Source organism: Cinclus cinclus, chromosome 10, assembly GCF_963662255.1.
Source record: "Cinclus cinclus chromosome 10, bCinCin1.1, whole genome shotgun sequence".
Taxonomy (NCBI): Eukaryota; Metazoa; Chordata; class Aves; order Passeriformes; family Cinclidae; genus Cinclus; species Cinclus cinclus.
Window position 1 is genome coordinate 22548684 of NC_085055.1, and position 25637 is coordinate 22574320.

A 25637-nucleotide genomic window follows, 5' to 3' on the forward strand; every position below is an offset into this window, starting at 1 on the left:
TACCTGTGCCCGGGACGGTGCCGGCCGCCGGTCCCTGAACACGGTCGCCCCGCGCCGCCGCCGCTGCCGAGCGCCGCTTCCGCCGCTGCAGCACCCCTCATCCGATTGGCCCCGGCCAGCCCCGCCCACCTGCAACGACCGCATCTCATTGGCTGCCGAGCTCGGCCCTCGGGGCCGCTGGGAGATGCAGTCCGCTCCGGGGTTGTGGCGGGCCCAGATCTCGCGAGGCACGGGAGGGGCGGCGCTGTGCCCGAGCGCGCCATTGGCCGCGCGTCGCGAGGTCTCCGAGGAGACGCGGGGTGGGCGGGACAGGCCGCGGTCAGCCCCGGGCCGCGCCCACGGCCCCGCGGAACGGCTCTGGCTCCGACCCCCGGCTCCGCGCCTCGTTCTTGCTCTCCACACTCGGCCAAATCCCCCGCAAAGTTCCCAACACCCATCCTGGGAAGGGACAAAAGGACGCGGCGGGAAGGCATTGGGGGTTCCTGGTGAGGACACGGAGGGAGTCGGCACCCCAAAAACATCCCAAAATCTTCGTAATTTGGCCGGTCCCCCAAAACTCCCTGGGGGAGTGCTTCCCCCAGTCCTGGAAAGGGACACAAGGACATGGGGGTGCACTGGGGATCCCTGGGGCTCAGCACCCCAAACACCCTAAAAGCACCCCGGCATTCCCCGAAGTCCCCAGACCCCATCCTGGGAAGGGGCAAGGGGATATGCGCGGGGCACCTCACCCTCCCCTATCACTGGGATAGAGGGGAAAAATAAATTATCATTTACCCCCCCCCTCCCCCACCCAGGCCTTGGAGACGACGCACATCACAGCCCTAAGAGACCACCAGTGCGGGGCTGCCTCGGGTTTGGTTACAGACACATCAGAACACCAGCATTTTTCATACCGTACTCGTGATTTAAGGCTCGGAGATGAAGTCAGCCAGACAGCTGCCATTTTCAGAGTTTCAGTAATGTTTTAATATGAAATCGGGAAGAAAACCTTTGAAATTTCAAGATTACGTGTAAGTAGTCCCTAGGTCTGCTTCGCAAACCTTAGTGTTTGTGTCGTGAACAGCCCTGCGAACTGCTGCTGAGGAAGCTCTGCCCAGGAGCACTAGCTTGCTGCGGTGGGATGCCACTGTCCAGGATTCCCACCAGCCTGTCCTGCGGTGCATCTCACCTCCTAAACATTTCCTTACCCTTTGCCTGGCTGGACTTACAGCTCGCTTCTGGCTTTCCGCGTATTGCCTGAGACTCCAGTTCCGCCGCTGCACCGCGGCTCTCAGGAAGCCGCCGGGAACGGCGCAGAACGCTCAGAGGGCGAGGCAGGGCACGGGGCACACACTTTCGGCATGAACAAAGCCGTTTCTGACGGAGAAGGTGTAAACCGTATAGAGAAGATACACGAAGAACGACCGTTCTTTTATCTGCCACATGCTCCTTTCAGCTCCTCCCCCGCCTTCACGCTGTAAACAAACGACCAACCGAAGGAAGCAGTTGTTTGCGCAGGGTCTCCTTCCAGCAGCGCAGGTTCCACCTTTGCCTCGGGCGTTACCTCCTTAGACTGAGGCTGCACAGAAATCCGGGAAGAGCCGCCGCTGTCACCCGGGGCCGGACCCGCCGTCACTGCGCGGCGCCGCGCGCCCTCGCCCGGAGCGGAAGCGGAAGCGGAAGCGGCGAGGGCGGCGGGAGCCGGGCGGGCGCGCGGCCGCTCGCAGGTGCGGTACCGCGGGTCCCGGCCGCGCGCGGCGGGGCCGTGAGGGAGGGAGGGAGCGGCGGAGAGGTGGGCAGCGGGCGCCCGCGGAAGGCAGCCCCGACACCGGCGGCGTCCCTCGAGCGGCCTCCGCCGCCCCGCGGGGGTCGGTCGGTCGGTCGGTCAGCGGGACCGGGGAGCGGCAGAGGCTGTGCTCGGGTTTAACGCCCCGCAGCGTTAACGCCTTGACGGGCCGGGTTGAATGTGTGTTTGAGGCCGGAGCTGCCGGGCGGCTGCTCGGCGCTTCAGTGAGAAGGTTCCCGGTCACGGGCTGGACAGTCGTTCAGTTTCGGCATGGGCAGCCCCTGAACGGCCGGGCTCGGCCGGAGCGCTCGGTGCTCGCTGTTCTCGGTGATATTTGCCGTGCTCGGTGTCGGTCCCGGTGCCCCAGCGCTGTCTGCGGCAGGACTTGCCCCTCGGGCACGGCAGCAGCTCGCTCGCCTTTGCCCTTGCCCCTCTTGCCACCAGACTGACCTCGCAGGAGGTGGCAGAGGGCACTGACTGTAAATGTGGGCTGGTTTATTCCTGTCCCCAGGTCCGGATGTGCAAGTTTCCAGGAGTATTTTAAACGGAGTAATTGGAAGAAAAATAAGGAGGGAAAAGATTTACAGCCGAAGTGTGAAAATTCTGCTTTGCAGTGTCGTAATTCAGATTGGGTTTTACTTTGTTACCTGGCACGGAGCCTTGTGTCACTTAGGTTCATTCCCGTGCCTCTTGCCTCTTTCTCCATGGTCTGCTTTTCTTTGACATGCCAGCCATCCCTTTGTTTTATGGCTGCTAATGTTGAGGGCTTGTAGAGATTTCTAATCTGCAGGTTTTTGGTTGGCTAAACTGTGTCAGGTGACAAATGTGTCCTTTGGTTTCTTTCCTATTTCATACAGAAAAAAGGCTTTTATTTCAGTCTTTCCCAGAGAGAAAAAGCAGGCACAAGAGAGCAGCATAGGAGCTTTAGTCATGAGAGTGCTGTTCAGTATATTAATTTACCTATCCCAAACTCCAGTGCATGATTTGCAGAGAATAAGAAAGACCCATCTCTGGGAGGAGCTGTGAACTGTGCTTTTTTTGTTGTTTTTTTTTTGTTGCACTTGGCAGAAGCCAGTGTTTCACTCCACAAATATTGGCTGAGCTTCCCCCTCTGCACACAGGGAGTGATGGCTGTGACCATTCTGTGATGCCATCTGTCTGCTTCCCAGGTGTGGCATAAAGCAAATGTCGTGTGCAGCTGACCAAGCTGCTCTTTGGAGAGCACAGCAGGAATTTCTGGTTTGATCCCCAGAGAAAGAACAATGTCTGAGTTATTGCTGGGAAGCATTTGGTTGGAGGGGTGTAAACTTTTAGAGAGATCAGGATTTGGTTTGTTTGTTTATGTAGATATACAGATAGCTTAGAGCTACAGATATATAACCCTATTCTTTATATTGAGATTGTAATAAAAAAGAGACAGAGGTTAGATCCTGGCAGGTTGTTGGGTGTGATATATGTAGAATTGCAGCAGAATGTTTTTTTCAGGGAAGACACAGAAGATGAGTTATCCAGGGGAAAAAAGATAAAGAAATGAAAGAGTTCTTGAGTGCATATTGGAGGTGTAGTAAATATAAATACACTATAGTCAGAGAGGGGTAGAAAAAGCTTGAACTCTTGGAGACTGTAATGGAAAGGCAACAGAAGAATTCAGGTCTTCCCTAAGCTTAAGAGTTGTGGGCAAGGAAATTCCACTCAGCTTCATTTTGTTGTGTAGGCCTGAGAATACAAAGGCTTGAAAAGATGCAGAATGAAGAAATGGCTTTTTTTTTTTTTTTTAACTCATTTCTCACAGTAGGTTGTATCATTTGAGCCTGTTTGCATTATTTCACTCATTTTTTCAGATTTTAAATTTGGCGGTGCTTAGTGCAGCCAGGAAATACTTGTTTCTTCATTCCCCAAAAAACCTAAAGGACTGACTGGGGAGCTTCATCCTTGCTTGGCTCATCTGACTCTGGTTAGTCCACAGCTGCAGGATTTATGCTAACACAAGGTGTGATTTTACCTCCCATAAAATGAAGCTATTTTCCCACCCAATTTGAAATGTGTGCAGTTTGCAATACCTCTTAAAGCAAGAATTCTGTGGTGTTGGTGTCCTGAAATAGAAGCAAGCTTATTTGAAAGTATTAACACAGAGGAAGCTGGAATTGATCTAGGTTTAATTGCATCTCAGGAGTAAGTTTGTAAATTCCTTGCCTGTCTTCAAGTTTCTGATGTTGTAAGCCCAGGTGAGAGGATGATCATTTCATTATTGTATTGTATTAAATGCAATCTTAAAATCTTAACATAGTCTCAGTATATTTAAGATCCTGGATTTATAAGAAGAGGCAGTGCAAAACTTACTATTTTCCTTCATTATTTTCAGTCTTCTATAAAATGGGAATACTTATTGCAATTCTTGGAATCTGGTTCAGCTCTTCACTTGTAAAAGCAGATTCTAAGGCTGTGACAACATCTCTAATTGCAAAGTGGTCTTCAACTCCTTTACTCCTTGAAACAAGGTAAGTGCATTGTGATTTTTTTCATAGTCAAATCAGAATATGCTTAGAGAATAAAATAAAGTGTTCTCTTTGTTATGTGGCACTTTGGTTTCTGATCACTGCCCACAGTAGTGACATGGGAACGTGATCACTGCTGTGCATGGGGAGATGGGAGGAGTATTTTAGAGGAGACAGTAGTAGTTTTTTTGTATGATAAATTCTTTTATTGCATTAGAACAAACATTAGTAACCATAAACAATTACATAGCTGGCATCTTTTGACTCATGAAGTTTTACTCAAAGCATTAGATAGAGGAGTTTAGCATGGTCTTGTAAGATTCCATAGCAGAGTGTATTTTGCTTTAGTGTTGTAGGTTTTGATACACATCTGCTGCTACTGTATATTTAGCTCAGTAAAGCTGGAATTTAACTTTTCTCATGTGAGTTTTGCATTGATTCAAGTCAATTGCTTTGTTAAGAACTGTGCAAGTCACCCTGGGAACATTTCTTCTATGGTATTAGAGACTTTTTTTTTTTAAGATATGCAAAAGGAAAGAGAAATGCTGTCTTTTCAGTGCCAGTCTGCTTAGCACTTTCAAAATTCCCCATTCTTTATTTGTCTTTTTTTAGTTTGGAAATGTCTGTAGGACTTCTAGAATTTTAAGTTTGTATGTGCCTTATTTTGTATACCTTAAGGGTATTGCCAGATGTGGAATTTTGTCTGTTTTACTGCAGATTGTTTCACATGAAAATAGTTGAGCATTGCTGGGTTTCATTCACATGAGCATGACTTTCATTCAGAAGACAGGTGAAATTACTTTTCTGTAACCTCTGCAGAAGCTGAAGACTGAAAATTCCTTAAGCAGTAAAATGCAAAGCTCAGGTGTTAAATGTCAGGATTTAGGTACTGTGACACTGCTGGGGAAAAACTCAATCCAAGAGAGTGTGAAACAGTAAGCAAATAATGAAAATAATGTGCCAAAGACTTGATCCATTGTATTCAAAGACAAAAAAAGGAAGGGAAGGATTGTTCACCTGGGATGAACTGCAGCATGATGCAGCACTGCAGTGAGAAATCACTGCTGCTGGTCACTGCACTTAGCCCAGCACTGCAATTTGTTGTCCAGGTGTTCAAGCAGCACTTACCCTTGGACTGGAACACACGAGTTACTGTGGCAGTGAGCAGGCTCCAAATCTGCTGTTGTAGCATCCTTTAGCATAAAAAGTATGTTACAAGTGTGGACATGATACTGTATTTGTGGCTAGCAAGGTTTAGAGGATGAATTTCATTATCTAACCCAATTATATGGGAATTATAACATGATTTGGAGCTGTGACTTCTCCTTTTGCTTGTTTAAGAGCAAGCAAACAGGGAACCTCCACCAGAGCCCACCAAAGCTCATAATTACAGTAATCTACAATTTGTTTCAGGAAAAGAAACAAAAATGTGTGTTTCTCATAAAAGAGAGATAGCAAAGAAATGCATTAGGGAGGGAAGCTACCAGGATGGACATTGCTGCCTGTTGTGGCTTTTAAATGATCAGTAGGTGCCTTACAACCTGCTTTCATGTACTGTGTGTTTGTCCTGGTCTGCACTATTATTTGTTTGAGTTTGTTTTTAGCTTTCCTGGAGTGCTTTTCCTGGTAACACAGTTTGCTGGTATAGGTGGTAGGTGCTAACTTTCTGTAAAGCATTACAAGGTATTAGATTTGTAACTTGAGAGAAAATTTCTAGATCTAGCTCACTCTTCTTATCTTACTTAGTGAATTTTTATCAGAAGAAGGTCAAGAAAAATTCTGGAATTTTGTTGAAGCCAGTGAGAATATTGAGAGAGCTGAGCATGATGGTAAGCTTTTATTGTCTTTTTCTTGATGCTGACTGATAGGTGAAAAATGTACCACAGTATTTTGTCTTCCATTGTGTTAGTCCTCATTTAAGATACTAATTTCAGTCATGTTTTTTTGCTGTAATGTGCTCAAGGCTTTTGGATATCCATTTGACAAAAGCAATAGTGGATAAGTCTGAAATATTTTGCTTGCCAGGTTCTTTATCAACATGGAGTATGAAATATTTTAAATGTCTGTTCTATTGTTACTATTTCTCAGCCAAAATTAAATGGGAGCTCTTAACTGTTTCCCTCCTCCCCTGCCTGTGTTTGCATTCTCAAGAATGTATTCAAGTGTACTTTCCTGAATCTCTGTTGAAGTTGACTTTCATCCATCTGTAGGATTGGCTGTAATGAAATTGAAGGAGGAATGGTCATGTGCACACTCAGAATTAATGTCATGGGCTTCTGTTGGTATAAACCACACTAAGATGAGAAACCCCTCTTCAATGAGACTATGGGATGGAAAGATAACTGCTTGTACTTTGATTTTGCAGGTAGTGATTATTCTTCTTACCAGGAAATGCTGAAAGTGGCCAGTCAGAGTCTGTCACCTTTGCAGCAGAATTTGTTGAAGTTTTCCCTGTCTTTACGCTCTTACTCTGCAGCAGTTCAAGCTTTTCAACAGGTTAGTACAGGAAATGCTCAGGTGATGTGCAGAGCATTTTACCAAGGCTCAGGAAGGAGGGAGCTGTGGAAGGAAACAATTAAGAGTACAGAAAAAACCTGAGCTGATTAAGTGCTCTGTACACCTGAGCTACAGGTTGGATGTATATACAGATTTCATGAGGTGCTGAATTTTTGTCTAGAGTAGAGTAAAGATTGGCATTTTGACATGTCTGCATACCTTTGTGCCTGCTGCACTAAGAATTAGTGCAAAGATTTTTGTTAGGACCATCTCTATGGCTCCATTGGTACTTGTGATGCTGCTGCTGTTCCTGTTGCTCAGCTGAATTTACTTGAAGATAGTAATCCATATATGTATGTGTATATATAGTGATTTGAACTCATAAATGAAAGTTCATTGTGTTCTCTCTTCTTCTTAAGTCTTAGGGTATCCTATAATTCATTGCAAATTGTCTCACAATAGGATGTGCTTTATTTAAGTAATACTGTAAAACATCTTCCTTGTTCAACTGGGGTAATTTTGTCATTTGATATTTAACAAATACAGAGGTTTGTGATGTCTGAGACAAAAAAAGAACCTCTCAACCAAAATCCCTACAATTGCAAGCCTTGCTTTCTGTACCTGCAACACCTTACAATTAGTAGTAATAGGCTGAGAAATAAGTTAAGGCTTAGCTCTCCATCTTGCAATTTCACCTTGCATTTAAATTATGTCATAAACATGGAAAAAATACTAGTTTGGAATATAGGAAACATTGTTTGCTGCACAGCTACAGTATTAGACTTTTCACTTGTTCTAAGGGCAAACATTCAACCTACATTATTGTAAATATTTTATACAGATAGCAGCAGATGAATCTCCACCAGAGGGCTGTACCCTGTTTTTTGTTGTGCATGGGGAGAAAACATGTGACTTTGACTCTCTTGGAAACCTTTTACAGGCAGCTTCAGACAGGTATTTGCTTAATTTCCTATTACTGGATTAACTCTTAAAATTGAACCTGTTAGACTTACTGCTGTAAAGAGGTTGTAATAAATCTGTTGTTTCTGTGCTCTTCAGTGTTGATTTCTCCTGCCATTGTTGGCACAGGACTTAGTTGGTGTTAATTCAGATTGCAATGATTGTTTTAATTTCCCTTGCTCTTTGATAGTTCTTCTAGGAAAAGGAATGTGCACAGAAAAATTTGGAAACAAATTCTGGAAATAGCTGGAAATGTTGGAGGGCAATAGGAATTTTCAGCAGTGTGTAGAACCTTCAGTATGTTCATTTTCAGTAGGGAAAATAGAAGGAGCTGGGCTGCATAATAAGATGAGAGTGAATGTAATAAATTTTGTTTTATGAATGGCTGAAAGCATGCACAGTATTTTTTCTCTGTATAGTTTTCTCAGCATTGACAAGGAAAACGATTACTACATAATATATTTAGAATTTGGTTTTCTCTACAAGAACAGAACTTGATTGTAACTGCTAATAAGAAAACCAAGGTATAAGATAGAATAATTATTAAAAAAAACCCCAACCAAATAGCAAACCAAAACTAAGCCAAATCCTTACATTTCCTTACATCCTTACTTTCCTTACATCCTTACAATCCTTTACAACTTACATTTCAGTTTGTTGTCATAATATGAAAATATTTTTGTTTTCAATATGATTTTTGTAATCTTTGTAACTTGTTTTTTTAAGCATAAAGAGTTTTTTGTCAATGTTCAGGCATATGGCATCTATAGCTCATGTGCTATTCTTCTGACTTAATTGGAATATTTGAAGTATTTAATTGCACTTTGGACAAAATATAAACAAGGAAGCTGAAAATTGACTTCCCAATCACTTTCTTGTTTGTATACTAAGCCAAGAACCAGATTCAAATTAATTTGTGCCTTAGCACATCTGTTCTATCAACCTGTTTTTCATACAGAATTTATGAATCACCATGGTGAGAGAAAGTTAATTGGAAATCTAAGGGAAGTTGTTAATTTTTAAAATTAGGATCATATTAGATTCAAAATGGTTTTAGTCACTTGTTTCCTTTTCATATGTTCATTTTTCACAAAGGTTTTATCGATGTGCACCAAGTGCTGCCAGCCTTGATATAATATGTGGGTGTAACTTGACATATGTATTCAGTGAAAAAGATTAAACAGGAAAAATTGTGCATCTTGCATTGAGTGAGGAAATGCTGTGACTCACACTGTGGCATTCTTCACTGTTTCCTTTTAGGCCAAAGCCATTTTTGTTCAAGGGGGACCACAAGTACCCAGCATCAAACCCTGAAAGTCCTGTGGTCATACTTTATGCAGAGATTGGCTCAGAGGAGTTCTACAGACACCACAGGAGGCTTGTTTCAAAGGCTGAGGCAGGAGAAATCACTTATGTGCTCAGACACTACATTTCTGTAAGTATATTTGTGCATTGGAACAGAGAGGGTTTTGAAATCTAGTAACTGGCTTTGCTTTGCAAGAAGAAAACTGACCCAGGTTTGTTCCCTTTAAATTGATATTTGCCTGCTGTTGTTGTTCATTTACTTGGAATACTCAAAGTTTTGTTTTCTTATTGCATGTAGCTGAGTAATACAGAATATTATAAATCTCCTGATGGTTTAAGTAAGATTGTTTGATTTCACAAATCCAGACTTATATTCGAGATGAATTAGAGACAAGAAAAGTATTTCTCTACCCATATTAGAGCATAGGAAGTAGTCAGATCTTTCACAGTCAGGCCACTTAGTTATTTAAGTTACTTGACATAAAAAGCAAGGATTAACATTAAGGTGCCATTTTCAAAAGAAAGACACTGTTTCTGTAGTAATTTTTTTACAGAACCACTTAACATTTCTGTTGCAGTTTATCTTGGTTTCCATCTTCCTTCACTACATTGTGCATAGTATTTAAAACTACATTTCAAAGTGTATGAGGAGCTGAAGTTCTGTGATTTGTTACATATCACTAACTACTGCCAAACCCTGCAGTGTTGCAGTCAGCCTTGAATGTGGAAAAAAACAGAAGGGCATCAGCTGGTTCACTTCTAATATTACTTGTACTTTTAATAAAATAAGACCATACATTGCATACACCACTTTCCTTTTATAAAAGGAAGTAGTTGTTTATCAGATGGGGAGGAGTACTTATATTCAAAATTAAGTGTGTTACATTTTAGATCTTGGTGCTGTTATGTGGTTCCTGTATACTTCAAAATACTTCTAGAAAGTGATCAAGTTTCTCTCATTGAAGGCAGAACTAACTATGCACCTGTCTTTTGTCATTATTTTATTTCTTGTCATTCTGTATGGTAACTCTTCAGTGAATGTTTCATATTTGAACTTCACAGCTGAAGTTCCTTTCCACCCTCAATCTGATTTGATGAGAGGTGTCTATCTCCCTCTGCTTTGCTCACACACTGAGTCCTGAAAACATTGTGTGCCTCTTTACTTTGTGGATTTTGACATTTTTTGACATTATCACAGAGATAATTGGTTGCTGAACTTCAAGTGTGCTAAAAACAGTAGGAAATAAAATTATTAGAGTATGTTACTACAGAATCACTCAATGTTTATTTCTCACTACCTGCTAGGTCTGAAATACCAGATTGAGATTTTTTTAGCTTTGGGAAGTGGTAATTTTTATTTTTTGGACCAAACAAAGATGGCAATATCACACTGTTGGCTTTTCCTTACAGAATCCCAGCAAGGAAAAGGTTTACCTCTCTGGCTATGGTGTAGAACTTGCTATTAAGAGTACAGAATATAAGGCCAAGGATGATACCCAGGTGAAAGGTGAATTATTATTTGAAGTATTTAAATGTGAACATATTAAATAATTTTGTCATGGTAATTTTGTATTTGTTTTGCTATGAATGTCTGAATTGTAGATATTTTTCTTTCCTTAGCTCTGAAATCCCTTTTTGGGAACATGTTCCTTATGAAGCAGATCTTTGCTGTGGCACTTCCACATTTGTGAAATCCTGGAGTCATGACCCTGGACTAGATCTTAGTAATGGCACTACTAATGCAACTAATTTTTTTACCAGCTTCTCTGCAGGTGTAAAGCAAATTTCTCTACTTTAATTTGCCTTATCTATTCTCAGAGCAGAATGTGTTACCTGTTCCTTTTTTTGGGGGGGGGGCGGTAGGGGATACACAATTCTGCCTTTTTTTTTTTTTTTGTTTTGCTTTTGATGATTTTATAGAGCAGTGATCTCTATTCTCCAAACTCCCATGCATCTGCCAAAACTATTTTGATAGTGTAATCTGTGTGTGTATTTTTTTCTTTACATGTACACATGCAAAACCTAGATTTTCCTGCTTTTCTGTTTGTGAATAGCTTGGTGCTAGTGGTGTTCTCTGTGTGTTTGTAGGCACAGATGTGAATGCTACAGTCATAGATGAAAATGACCCTATTGATGAAGTGCAAGGATTTCTCTTTGGAAAACTAAGGTAAAACACAGCTGGACTTTGTCATATAAAAAAAAAATTTTCGGAAATGCTGATCTTTTGCTTTGTTATTACATTTTACATGTCTACCTTTCCCATATGTGTTAGCAGAATACTTTTTAATGTGGTAGTTTCTTAAAAATTAGCAGTAGACTTTTTTATAGGAAACCACAGAAGTTGTTTGACCCTTGTATCCTTTCAGGCAGCTGTATCCTGACTTGTCAGAAGAGCTGAAAGAGCTCAGAAAACACCTTGTGGAAAGTACCAATGAAATGGCACCTTTGAAAGTATGGCAGCTACAAGGTAATCTGGATAAAGGCTTTCAGTTAGGGTCTACAAAAACTCAATGTAAATATGATTTCTGGTGTTCTACACTATCAAGTTTGTTAGTGGCTGTGTACAGTTGACAGAGTTTGACTGTAAATTCCTGCATTCCGTCTCACTTGCAGAAGACTTATTTTTTTTAAAGTGCCTTTTTTTTGTAGAGTCCCGTTGAAATGGCTTTTGGGATTGTTTTCTATATTGTGAAGTACAGTAAACTACTTGCTCTTAAACTGACTGCTTGTATGGTCTGCTGACTGCAGAAAAGAAAGGAATGTGAAGTTTCTTTCCATGATCACACTTCTGATGTGAAATCTTGAGATTTCTCAAGACCAGAGGAAAACTATATTTCAAAGATGGTTACATGCTGCTTTGGCCTCATTCCCTGGAAAATATCTATAAAAGCCTGTGAAAAGGCTTTTCATCCTCTCAAAAAGAGTAATACAAAAGGCTGAATGTATGTTGTAGCCAAGGGGAATCTACCTATATGCAGTGGAAGGGCAGATCCTCCCACCTCAGCCAAAGAAAAAGAGTACTGGTCTGGGCTCACAGAAGCAACGTGTAGGTAACAGACACTGGTTCATTTGGAAAGGGTTCCTTAATTCAAGGCAACACATAGAAGCTGAATGGAAAGAAGGTGAGTTTAAAAGAAGTATCTGTAGGTGCAGATAGAAAGTGAATTTCTTTATGTAACATGCAAAAACGTTGAAAGATAAAGTTAAGATGTCTCTACGTTGCCTTGTTTTCAGTTTTGAGTTCTTGACCTCTGTTTTTTTCACTTCTTAGATTTGAGTTTTCAAACTGCTGCTCGCATTTTGACTGCTCCCCCTGTGGATGCTCTGATGGTCATGAAAGATCTTAGTCAGAACTTTCCTACAAAGGCCAGGTAACTTTAATTTTGACTCCTAGAAAGTTTTATTACTCTCCTACTTTAATGCTCCTTGAGATAAGCAGCATTGGTTGGGTTAATTCTAACTTTCCTTTAGCTGGAAACAAACACTGGTGAATGTTTATGCTGGGGAGTTCTTCAGCTTATGGCTACAAAGAGGATTTTATGGTGTTTTTCTGGGATGGCAGCTGATGTGGACTGGTAGAAAATTTGCCATGTTATTTTATTGCGAAATGCATTTAAACCTATTGCATGAAGTCATCAAGAATTTATTGTCTGGGTTTTCTGTTTAATGGTCTTAACATTTATCTGTTCGCTCTGCTTCTGAGATCCACTTTGCCAAACAACCCGGTCAGTCTCATGTCAGAGGCTGATGGGCAATTCCACTGGGTTTTGCAGTGACTGTCTTTAACATTCAGATCAATTTCACAAAACTCAATAAGGATCTGGCATGGCCATCCAGTCTAGAGATAGATTTCTCTTGATAAATTCCATTGCCTGGATTGTGAAGATGATATTATAGAGCTTCCTCCTTTTTCAGTAGGTGGGAGATACACCTGAGATGAGAGTAAAAATAAACTGATTTCTGGTGTTATTTCCCATCACCTGATATTAAGGTGTTATTTAGAGCTTCTTAAGGTAGGCAGTGCACCTCACTGTTTTCAGGCTGATCTGTGGGCTGTACTCACCCACTCTGTGGTGATGCAGTCACTAGATCCAAAGTAAGGAAAGGAATGGGAAACCACCATGAGGAGTGAAATCCCCTATTTTCTGTTGTTGTCAGCTTCCATCTTAACATTTTTGGCAGCTGCACACTTTTATTATGGTAAATGTGAAATTAGACAGTGAGAGTTGGCATGTGGTTAACATTTTTGTGCTGCTGGATTATACAGTGTAAGAAAAATGCTGCTTCCTACTATTTAATGGTGTCACCAAGTGCAACTGCTTCTTGCTGCATATCTTCATGCTAGAAGGTTAATTATCTTTATATGTAAGGTACAAAAGGTAGGATAAGTAGATATCTATCCAGTAGGTAAACAGAAAGAGGTTTCATAGCATGGTGTTTTTATTTTTGTAGAGCCATAACAAAAACAGTTGTTTCTTCGGAACTCAGAGCAGAAATCGAAGAGAACCAGAAGGTAATGTGTCTAAAAAGTAACACAGTGCCTTAGCACTTAGGTTTACATGTTGCTCAAGATGATGACCCAGTATTTTCACACACAGCTTTGTAGTATGCCTCTGGGAAGTGAAGAAATGGTGGATTTTCAAACATGGATGAGGAATATAATTAAGCTTCTTTGCTTAAATATGCAAATACTGCTCTTGTTAGAAATTTATTGCTTGAAAAGCAGCTACATTAACCATCTTTCTACAGTTTTAATGATGCAGAAGAAAATCAGTTTTCATTACCCAATTTGAGATGATCATTAGGAAGTCACAGAATAAATTAAAACCTGCTGTGCCTTTAGAATTATTCATACTGTGTGGAGAAAATGGTTCCAATATTGGTGCTTTGAGAATGAAACTAGTGAAGGGATAACATTGACCAGCTAAGTCTAGATGTGCTTTGAAACAGAATCATAAAATACCCAAGGTCATGAGAGGGTTCTGGAGATCCCTGAGGAGGCTCTGTGTTTGCAGAAGTATTTCAGACAGCTCAGCTGTGTACTTGGCATTAGCAAAGCATTGAAAAAACCAACAGACACCTGGGAATTTTGTAAAGGCTTCTGTACAGAACTTTGTGCAACTACAATATGCCAGGTAGTGTGGTCTGGATAGAGTGCAAAACAAAAGTTTTAAGATAGTAATGGAAAAAAGTCAAACAGCAGCGTTTGCAGTATGAGCTACACTGCCCTATTCACACATTTCAGTCTCATTTGGTATTATTAGAAAAAAAGACTATGTATGTTAAGTACACACATATTGTTTAGAAATCTAATCAGTGATATTTGGTGAGACTAGTAGTAAATGCAAAGTTGCTTGCAACTCCCCTGAGGTTCCTGTTCTGAGAGAGAAATGACTTGTTCAGTAGTGATAAAATCAGGGGAGATGGGATGGGGTTTGACACTCTTGTCCCACGTGGTTCTGGAAGGGACAAAGCATAGGATGTTAAGTCCAAGCTAAAGCTACCTGGTGGCCTTTCTGTTGTGTGTTAGATCAGACTCTGGTCCACAAATAAACCCATGATTTTGTGGATTAATTTTTATTCAGAGAATACCTGGGCTGCTGCATCCAGACCAGGCTGTATCTAACCCTGCCCTTCAGAGCTGTTCTTCACACTAATCACTTTGTGTGGGTATTATTTGATAGTTAAGTTCACTGCTACTGTTATGTCAGAGGTTACTATGTAATTATCTACAAAAAGATACAATTTGACACTCATCTTTTCTTTGGGAGCCGTATTAATTTTTTATAAATGTAAATTTTTTCTAATCAGAAGCTGCTTTCCTGTTCTTGGTATTTCAGCTGGTACTTTTGCTATTCCTCTGCTTTGCTCTCAGTAGTGTTGTAAAATACCCAAATACAATGTTTCTCCTTCAGTGTTCATCATACCTCTAAACATAAATTTGTAACTGGTACTGCAAGACAAGACCTACTGGAAAAAAAGCAACATTAAACTCTTTAATGGTATTTTCTGTGCAGAGCACTCTTCTAATGGCTTCCTACTTCTTTTCAGTATTTCAAGGGAACGTTAGGATTGCAACCAGGAGATTCTGCCCTATTCATCAATGGACTACTTATTGATTTAGACACTCAGGATATATTTAGGTAGGACTGTTTTATTTTTCACAGTAATTGCATCCTGTTTAGAAACTTGCATCTTGCTTGTGCATGAATGATAAAGTTGTTTAGACAGTTTTGAACCGTCTTCATAATCTAGACTAGGTTTAATTGGTAAGTACTGTAAAAAGCAAATCTTGGTTCCTTGTCTTATTCAAAGTGCATTTCCAGCAAGATATCTAATGTGAAAAGTGGGATACCCTTGAAGATTAGAATGGGAGGTCACCTTTGTGCTGTTCTGTTGACCTGTGCTGTGATTAGCAAGATTTTGGTTTCTCAGACTGTCAGCATGCAGATTTATTCTGAAGGCAGCAGACTGATTCTCAAAGGATAAACCACAGTAAATTTTTAATCTGGAAACCACCCTATATCTCCATCAAGATGTGTTTCAATAATGTATGTGTATATATATGTAATGGATTAGTTACCCTGATTTAATGTTGGTTTTCCTAATCATACAGTATTAATTGAATAGATTCAAGTCATCTCAAGTTTCCTAGGACGGTAAGAAATAAGTGATAAATAAGATCTAATGCCTGGACATGGCTGATTTGTTGATACCTTTCATCTGTTAACCCTTAGGGTAAGAGCAAGTTATTTGCTATGGGGTTAAAATTCAACCCTATTTTGCTTTTCCTTGCAGCTTGATTGATGTGCTCCGCAACGAAGCCCGCGTTATGGAAGGCCTGCACAGCTTGGGAATTGAGGGAATTTCCTTACACAATGTCCTGAAGTTGAACATCCAGCCATCAGATTCTGACTATGCTGTGGACATCAGAAGCCCTGCCATTTCAGTGAGTATGGTTTTTCATAGGAATACCTGATTTGGTTTTGGGCAGTGCATTTTTAAGCTGTCAAGGGGAGCTTTTGTCCTTGTCTCACAATCAGCTCTGAAACTGCAGTGAAGTAAAAGGGATAATACAATTATAATTAGCACTTCTAAAAAAGCTTAATTTCTTACTTAATACACTTTTCAATATAGTGTCTGATATGAAAATATTTTAGTGTCAGACCAGAGCAGGAGGACTGTCAGTCATTTAAATGCCTTTACCTTTTCTTAGTGGATCAACAATCTGGAAGTGGATAGTCGATACAATTCCTGGCCTTCCAGTGTGCAAGAACTGCTGCGTCCCACGTTTCCTGGTGTGATCAGGCAAATTAGAAAAAACTTCCATAATTTTGTAAGTAATAATTTGACTGGATGAAACTTGCATTTTCTTTTGTCAAGAGCAGGAACATCAGCTTTTGCAGCATACCTCACATATACACTGGATTCCCTGTCACTTAAATAGCTTAAGAGATAGGATGCTTTTCTCTAAGGTTTTTGTTCTCCTTGTATTAGTAAGTTATGGCTGGGATTCAGAGATTACTGAGCATGATTCTGTAGCATCTATCAGATGCCAGGAGTTGTTTTGTCAATGGACAGAATTATCATCTGATAAATAACAATTTGGTGTGTTTCAACATTGTGATAATACCTGAAGTTGGTTAATGAAACCTGTCAAATTTGTTAACTATTGTCTTCTTAGCAGAGTTAAGACCAGCTTCAGTTGTTTCAGTTAGAAAGCGTTCATACACCAAGATTTGAACAGCCCTCAGCTTAGGCCTGGGTGTCCTTTCAGTCTGTAGGTAAATTGCTTAGATCTGATGAAGAGTTTGCAAATTGTGCACCCTAACTCTTGTCATGTGGCAAAATGGCCTTATGCAAGAAAAGAATTCTGATTAGGGGAAAATAGGGACTTGAACCATCTGAAGCTGTGGGAGCTTTGATGTGTTCCCTTTTTCTCTGGAATTCAATACTTTTAACGTAGAAATTTTTAAAATCTAAGACAACAGTTGCATGAATGAAGGACACTACATGCAGTCTGAATGGCCCAGTTCTATCTGGGTTGGGACAGCAGAGAACAGCTTGGCAGCATTGGCTCTCCAGGGCATGAAAACTTTTCACTTGATGTTTGTATACAGGTGCTGATAGTAGATCCTACTCATGAGACCACAGCAGAATTACTGAATGTGGCAGAAATGTTCTTCAGTAATCACATCCCACTGAGGTAATTGCAGTGTTTTAATGTTTGGGGTTTTTTTACATCAGTTTTATTCATGTGACTTTTGCAGTTTTAAAATTCTCATTGCTAGGGCACTGCAGAAATATTACGTACCTTGTATTTGAGGTATATTTTTTTAATATAACTTTCTCTACTAGCAAAACAAAGCTCAGTTTTTTAACAGTCCAAAAGAAATTTAAAGTTTTGGATGGGAGAGAGGTGAAAAGCAAGATTCTGACTCATTACAGATTGTATGTCCTAAGTTTGATTCCTGGCTGCTCTGCTCACCATCTTCCCAGCTGTTCTAGAAAAAGCCTGTGTTCAAGATGATGATCACAGCCAGCAGTTGTATGAAGGGTTGATTCTTTATAAAAATGGTGACCTGGGGATTTGTGTGATTGCAGGATAGGACTAGTCTTTGTGGTTGATGACTCAGAGGATGTTGATGGACTTCAGGATCCTGGTGTTGCCCTCCTTAGGACATACAATTACGTGGCACAAGAAATGGACAATAATTATGCTTTTCAGACTGTCATGTCTGTAAGTATTAATTTCAAAGGGAAATTAATGTGTTGATATTTTCCATGTACATAAGATTATGTTAATGGGCTAATACGTAGGTAATGGAAGGAATTGTTCTTTGGCTTGGTTAGTATGCAGAATATCTCCAAATACTGGTACCACAGAATACATGTGTCCTTTTAATGTGCTTCTGACCTAACTTTAACAAGTGAGGTTAGGTTTCATTGTGACACTTAACACTTTTGCACGTTTTTTTTTTGCACGTCTGATCCTGTCCCTTTGCTCATTCTGTCTCTGAGTTATGAGCTGCTCCATCCATTCAATGTTACAATTTGGTTGGAACTGTTCCAGCTGCCACCTTTGCCACATCAAAGGATGGAGCAGTAAATGAATTTCACCTGTGGTTTGATACTTGTACAAATTGGCAAACTGGGGGCATACTATGATGTTAAATTGCTGGTTATTTAAGGATAGTTACTTTTATTCTTTTTGTTTTGGGTGTGTATTTATTGCTTCAAGTAAAATCTTGTGCCTTCAAGAGGGAAAGAGTTACCTGCTTTACATGGGAGGTTGTCTCTTTTCATAAGCATATCCCAAGTTCTGAAGGGAAGGTAGCTCCTTGGATGTGCTTTATTTGAGGCTTTTTTTCTCAGAGAACTATTTTCCCTCCTTAAATACCTTTTCTAAATAAAGATGCAAATTATTATTTAAAATATATATATTTACCTTCTTCTAATCTCACTGGAATGACTACAAGGTATAGCAAGATACTTACAATGGCTACAAGTGCTTAGGAGCTGTTGCAGCTGATAAATATGAATATAAGATTTTCAGTCTGGCTGTTAATGCCTTATTATAACTAGTTTACCTTTGATAAGGACAGAGGCTTCACACTTGCAGCTGTAAACTTGTATTCCCCTTTCAGATATATAACAAAGTGAAAACAGGAGATCAGCTGAAAGTGGAACATGTTGTTAGTGTTCTTGAGAAACAGTATCCTTATGTTGAAGTCAACAGCATTCTGGGAATTGATTCTGCATATGATCAAAACAGAAAGGTAAGAATTCATGAAATTGAGCTTTTTTTTCCCACTTCTTTTGCTGCAACACCTTTGAAAACATTACCTACAATTTCTTGATCCAGCTCTCTTACCAACCAGGTAATTATTTTGTTACCACATGGGGGGACTTCTAGTAATGCTTTACTGTTTATGTTCGGCACAAGCTTTGTATAATATACACAATACATATAATGGAATATATATATATTTTAAAAATCTCTATGTAAAGAACCAAGATTGCTTTCTTGAGACTCATAAGTCATGCTTTCATTACAGAATGCGGACTTCAGTAGAGTTTAAAAGTGTTTGCAAAAAAATCAAGGTGATAGAATGGTTCATGAAAAAATCAAGAGGCTTAACATTGGGAAGGATCAGTGTGGGGCTTCTGAATCACAGTATTTGAATACTGTGTGAGATAAAGCCACGAATGTGAATTCAAAATGCCTTTTCTATAGCAAGACATCCAACAAATTTCTGCAAATAATTCTTGAAGTTTTTTTTAGGTCTGATACTTTTCTGTATGGAGAAAATTAGGAGGGCAAATCACTATTGAGCTAGTAATATGTGAGATGAAGCAGATTTTATTTGAGGTTTTATAGGTGGATGTTTCTTATTTTTTGTTGTTCTAAAACAAATGAAGATACTGTCACTGATAGCTCTCTAGCACACATGATGCTGCCTACATCTGTAAATGTCAGGAATGCAGTCAGGGTTACAGAAAATAGGCTCATATGCATCTGGGTCTTGCAATGTAGGATAGTGAAGAGAAAAACATTTTAAGGAAATGAAAATCCATTTTCGTGGCATTTTTGTATGAGAGGAGAGGCCTCAACAGGAATGTAACCAGCAGAACCTAGTTAACTTTAATTTCTAACAGGGTCAATGCTGGTGCATTTTTCAGTGGTTACAGGAAACAGGGAAATTTGTCATGACAGAGTAACTCCCTGCCTCACAAATAACTGTTTTCTTACAGGTTTAAGAAACACATTCTTTAAAAAAAAATTCTCTACCCTGTCTTACATTTCAGCTATCATTGCTTACATTGCATTTGCTTCTACAGGCAAAGTCATGTTTCTTGTTGTGCATCTTTTGCCCCTACCAGAAAGTGCTCATTGGAATTAATTTACAAAATGAACTTAATGGAGCATTTTGCACTTCTGTATGGTGATGTAGCTTTTTTTTGCTTTGAAACTCTGAAAGTTTCGAAGATACATTCTCTGTGTGTAGCAGAAGTGGTAGGGATCTCAAGGTGTGTTTAGGCTTGGGAGTATTGCACAGCTTGGCAAGAACCTCTGTGGCAAAGGGCTGATGTGCTAAAGCTGCTTCTGTTCCTCTCTTTAGGCAGCAAGAGCTTACTATGAGCAAACAGGTGTAGGCCCTCTCCCTGTTGTCCTGTTCAATGGAATGCCTTTCCAAAAAGATCAGCTGGATCCTGATGACCTGGAAACTGTGACAATGCACAAAATCCTGGAAACCACAAGCATCTTCCAGCGAGCTGTATACCTGGTGGGTGCTGAACTCATCTGTGGCTTGAGAGAAATTAGATTTGGAAAAGCTGATTCACGAGTCCCTGGCTACATATTATACTGGACAACTTAACTTTCATAATTGCTTTTTGCCTTTTTTTTTTTCTTTTAGTTATGTAAGGCAATTTTATATGTGAAGTAACAAACAGTGCTTCTTTCCTCTTTCCTTCAGGGTGAACTATCTAATGACCAAGATGTGGTTGAGTATATCATGAACCAGCCTAATGTTGTTCCAAGAATTAACTCAAGAATCCTAAGGTCTGACAGAGAGTACCTAGATCTGACAGGAATGAGTAAGGGATGCTTTTAATTATGTTAAACCTGAAATGTCTGAGTGAAAGACTTGCTGTTACAAGTGGAAATTTCTAGTGGCAAAGCATTAATAGCACCTGAAGTGATGACCCACCCCTGGTGCTGGGCAGATGTTATGTACAACATTAAATGTCTGCTGATTTTCAAAATGGGAATTTGTTTTGTTTTTACACAGACCCTAAGGGGAATATGACTCATGAAGCTGAGAAATTATATAATGCATAAAGCAGCAATTTGTTTCTTAGTTCTGACCTTCTTTTGAGCAGGGTTGGCAGTCATCTCTGGAATTACTTCAGATTTAGTTAAATGTTCCCTTGCTAAATGAACATCCAATACAGTAGCTGCAGTACAATGACATTACACCTGCCTTTTTTGAGCTGCTTGAAAAATAGTGAGAGAGTGGATTTTTCAGTGTATATTATTTACATATACTAGTGAGAGCTAAGGGAGGCTTGGGCAATTCTTTCAACTGACTTCTGCCTGTCAAATATGCAATGTAGTTATTAATATAACTTGTGGGACAGTAAAATTAATTTCTCAGCCTATAAATTAACAGTGACAATAAGACACGAGCAGTATCACCAGGAGCAAAATGTGATGTGTTCTGAATGTTCTGGAAATAGTAGTGATTTTATTTTCATTTTACTTGGAATAGTTGCTTTGGCATTTAATCCTCATTGTTTTCCTCAGATAACCATTTTGTGGATGACTTTGCTAGATTTACCACGTTGGATTCTAAAGATAAGACAGCTGCTGTTGCAAACAGCATGACCTACTTAACAAAGAAAGGTAACATCTGTGGTGGATTCTGAATCCAAATCTGTTTTCATGTGTGTTTCCAAGCATATGTGCAGTTCTTCACACACACATGGAGCCTTGTCAGGCCTGTGGGTAATGACATAGTCTCTTAAAGATTTCTTTTTGTTTCTAATGAGACTTGACATCTGCCTGTAACAAGAATGTTCCCCTCTTTAAGCCAGTCCACCCTCTTACTGAGTAAGGAAGTCTCACCCAAACTGCTCTTGCTGTACTGCAGGTGATCCCCAGAAATGCAGCAGTGTGAACAAATTACTAGAAAAATATAAAAAGGGGTTTTAGCTCTCTGTCTCATAATTCAAAATTGCTAAAAGTTACATGGATTCAAGAGAAAATTCTAACTGCCCATTTTATAAGACATCACCTAACATGATCAGTGCTGTGTTTATTGCTCCAGTGCACACACTGCTTTTCCACTGGCAGTAGTATCACAGTTGCACATAAAAGTGTTAAAACTTGTCTGTACCTCTCAAGTGTAGGAAGTGCATGCATAGACATAATACAGAACCTAATCAGGTCTAGCCAGACATCATCAGGTGTTTCCTTTATCCATTTTGGTTAGATTCCAGCAATAAGCTGCTGTCATTTGACCCAAATCCTCCTGTTCCTTTCTCTTGTCTTTACTAGAGTGTCCCAAGTTTCCATGGTCCTATCTCCAGTCACTGCCATCCATGTGCACTACCTGAAATGTTCCCATTGCTCTTCCTGCCTCGTGCCTGCTCTTCATTCACACTCAGTCACTTGGATTTGAAAAAGTTTCTTGTGCAGAGCATTAATTAAATCCACACTTCAGAATGCTTGTTGGAAAGTGCATTAATTTGCAATTCCGTGGCTTGACGTTTTTTGGTTGCTGCCTCTTCTGCCACTTGGAGATATTTAATAACTGCTACCTGATTACAGTAATGCTGTGCCACATGTATTTGCTAAAGTAATAGAGAAGTTATCTTGTTGCTGGCTCAGCACCAGCACTGATACAGCACTGCCATGCTGTATCAGATTTTGAAGAGGGAAGATAACAGCACAGTGGCATGGCAGTGTTTGTAAACAGTCTTCTGAATTATGTGCTCACCCTACAGTATGAAACTGGTAATATGTAGTATAACTCATGCTGTAGCATGGAAATCAAGCATCCAGCTGTTTGAGAGGATGAAAAAGTCAAAGCTAATTGCAGTAAAATTAGCACAAACTTGTTGCTGTTGGATCTGGACTGTAGTGATTCAGTTATGCCCAGTAGAGTGCTGCAGCTTCTTGATACACATTGGGATTACCATCAAGTTACTAATGCATCTCTCCTTTTCCCCTTTCCTTTCTGCTCTTTGACCAGGAATGTCTTCCAAGGAGATCTATGGTAACTCATGCTTTGGCATTTCTTATATTGTTCTTGGAATTTTCTGGTTCCTTCATAACACTGGCTTTAGAATCAGCAGGCAGTGAAGGAAGCTGTTGAAATGCATGTTTGCTCCAGCACTTTGGTCTTTATACAAAATTGATTTTGTAATCTAACAGCTTCAATACAAAGAAGTGATGTGTCTGCTGGATTCCAGCCCCAGTTGGAATCTGCAAGTTAATTTATGTTTCTTTATATTTTGTAAATGAAAAGGTAGCAAACAAACAAAAATACTAAAAGAATCTGGCTTAGAAAGAGCCATGCATGCTGTCCCACATGGGTTTTCTGAATGACCTAATGAAGGCTAATATACCAATGCTATTAATTTTGTCTTGCCAGGCTTCATAGCTTAGCTTCATCCATTGCTTTTCTATGGAATTTTACTTTTTTGAAGTCTTTGCATGTGTGTCATAGTTTACCTCTAAAGGAGGAACAAATGAAGCTTTCCTTCCCTTCACACTCAAATTTATCATTTTTTTTTTTTGTAATAATTGCAGATGATTCCTTTGTTAGACCAGTTACTTTTTGGATTGTTGGTGATTTTGATAAACCTTCAGGGAGGCAATTGTTGTATGATGCCATTAAGCATCAGGTAGGTAACATTTTCATTTGAATGGGTTGGCAGTGCTAACAAAGCACTTGGCAGAGGCTTGTACAACATCTTCCTGTGGTATGACCTGGAGAGACTGGTTCTCCCTGCAGGGTCTCCAATTTCCAGCCTCATCTTTTTTGTGGGGGCTGGAACATTGCTGATCTTAAGCTAGGAAAGAATACAATAAATGTTCTTTTAAACCTGTGGTGTTAAACTGAAACATCAGTCTTTTGGTTTGGAGATAAAAATAAGCATTATTTTCTGCTTTGTCCCATTGGTTCTAGGAGGATAACTGAAACATAAAAATGCACAACTTAACAGCTAAATCACTGAGTGGTGGCCATGGTCCTGGAATTCTTAGGTAGCACAGGAAGATTGCTGTCACAGTGGTGCCTATACATGAGCTAAATGCTTGTTGTTAAATTAGACCTTGTGCTGTTAGTTACCAAATTTGGAGTCTGGTATTCTGGTTAAGAAATGCAAATCTTTTGCTGTAGTGTTGATTACATGTTTATGATATCTGAAATCTGAAACTTTCCCATTACCTGTTTTGTTAAACACAGAAATCCAGCAATAATATTCGAATTAGCATGATTAATAATCCTAGTGAAGAGCCCAACAGCCAGAATACCATTGTGGCTAAAGCCATATGGGCAGCTTTGCAGACACAAACCTCAAATAATGCCAAGAACTTCATCACCAAGATGGCAAAAGAAGAAACTGTGAAGGCACTGGAGGCAGGAGCTGACATCTTGGAATTTGCTGTTGGGGTAGGCATGTCTGTTGATGTTTTCATGGGGAGGGTGCTTTGCTTGTTCCTCAAATAAAGTTTATAGTGTAGTATATTCATATGCAAAAGGTGCAGTAAAAGAGAAAAGTAGCACTGTTGGGTTTGCTAGTTTGGTTTTTTATTTAAATCTCTGAAGGGCTTGCCTAAATATAACAATCCATCTAAACATCAAGTAAATACTCATACACATCAAAGCTATGTCACTTGAAAAAGGCAAAAGGAACATGGGTGCAGGGATCTATTTAAGTGAGTCACCTGTTTCTTGGGTGGTTAAGAGAATAATGTTTTTTCAAAAGCTGGGGAAAAAATACAAGTGCATTTCTCAAAGAAGATTTTAAAAAGAAAGGAAGATTGGAACTGGTCTAAGTAGCTGTGGCCCTTCACAGCAGAAGTTGCGATAGTGTTTGATGGTGACAAGCAAGAACTACGTTTCAGACCACAAAGAAAAAGGAGCCAGGGATCAATTTAGCAAGATATGAAGATGGAAACAAAAAGGTGTCTTTTAAAAAGTGTGTAGAGGTCTAGTTTTCTTCCTATTCCAATTTCAAGTATTCTTTTCTTTTAGGGTATGGATACCAATATTTTCAAAGAAGCCTTTGAATCTCCCAAGGTTGATTTTGTTCTGTCCCATGCCATTTACTGCAGAGATGTTCTAAAGCTGAAGAAGGGGCAGCGGGCTGTGATCAGCAATGGACGGGTGAGATGATCAGCGAACAGTGAGAGAGACATGCCACATATGGGAAAGAAGCAGAGTCTGGGGATCAGACACAGGAGTGTCAGCCTGTTTTAGGTTTCAGCAGTCTTTAGGACTGCTTCCAGTTTGGTTTAGTCACACCTGTGTGACCTTTTCTTTTCACTGTCTGCAGTTAGTTGTTGGCATTTGGTACCAATTCAGGTCTCTCAGTAACAAAGTTGCTTTCATGCTGGCGGTGAATTGAGTCCAGGGGTAGAAGGGGATGATAAATTTGCAAGATTATGCTGCTTCAGTTTACTGAGCAAAATGCTGCTGTATTTTGCCCTGACCAAGGTGTCTTGGTCTCTTCTGCCATCTCTTTTTATTATAGTTTATCTGAAATGAGGTAGATGATGTTACAGTAGTATTCCATTGCAAATAATGAAACACAGCTGTGTACAGCATTGGGTTTTTCTTTTGTCATCTGTTTCTAGTTAGGAACAAAGCCTTGCAGGTCCCAGTGGTTGCTGGATATTTCAGTGGCTTAAAAATCTCAGGTGGTGAGTTGTTCTGTTCTGTTTTTCTTATTAGCAAAATAACAAGACTTGTCTAGGTAGCTTTTAAACTTCTGAAGGCTACAGGAGGGAGATTTGCTGGAGTCTTGCTGGGCTGAATTGACCTGGTATTCTGCTGCCCCTTTCAGATGTGGTACTTCATGTATAATTTAATGTGCCTGAC

General features: G+C 40.1%; 1 protein-coding gene across 1 annotated transcript in view; it reads left to right on the forward strand.

Annotated features, from left to right (window-relative positions):
- The first annotated feature begins 1690 nt into the window (after positions 1-1690).
- Positions 1691-25637, forward strand: part of UGGT1 (UDP-glucose glycoprotein glucosyltransferase 1) — a 37123-nt gene continuing 13176 nt past the window's right edge. The window contains exons 1-25 of the mRNA XM_062498793.1: positions 1691-1706; positions 4128-4263; positions 6007-6089; positions 6626-6756; positions 7598-7710; positions 8977-9151; positions 10432-10528; positions 11110-11188; positions 11388-11488; positions 12293-12392; positions 13474-13534; positions 15073-15164; positions 15820-15970; positions 16238-16357; positions 17142-17227; positions 17626-17761; positions 18669-18800; positions 20145-20309; positions 20502-20622; positions 21332-21430; positions 22782-22805; positions 23342-23436; positions 24000-24206; positions 24792-24923; positions 25603-25607. Coding sequence (XP_062354777.1) covers positions 4139-4263; positions 6007-6089; positions 6626-6756; positions 7598-7710; positions 8977-9151; positions 10432-10528; positions 11110-11188; positions 11388-11488; positions 12293-12392; positions 13474-13534; positions 15073-15164; positions 15820-15970; positions 16238-16357; positions 17142-17227; positions 17626-17761; positions 18669-18800; positions 20145-20309; positions 20502-20622; positions 21332-21430; positions 22782-22805; positions 23342-23436; positions 24000-24206; positions 24792-24923; positions 25603-25607 — 2630 coding nt within the window. The 5' untranslated portion in view covers positions 1691-1706; positions 4128-4138. The remainder of the gene's footprint in view (positions 1707-4127; positions 4264-6006; positions 6090-6625; positions 6757-7597; positions 7711-8976; positions 9152-10431; positions 10529-11109; positions 11189-11387; positions 11489-12292; positions 12393-13473; positions 13535-15072; positions 15165-15819; positions 15971-16237; positions 16358-17141; positions 17228-17625; positions 17762-18668; positions 18801-20144; positions 20310-20501; positions 20623-21331; positions 21431-22781; positions 22806-23341; positions 23437-23999; positions 24207-24791; positions 24924-25602; positions 25608-25637) is intronic.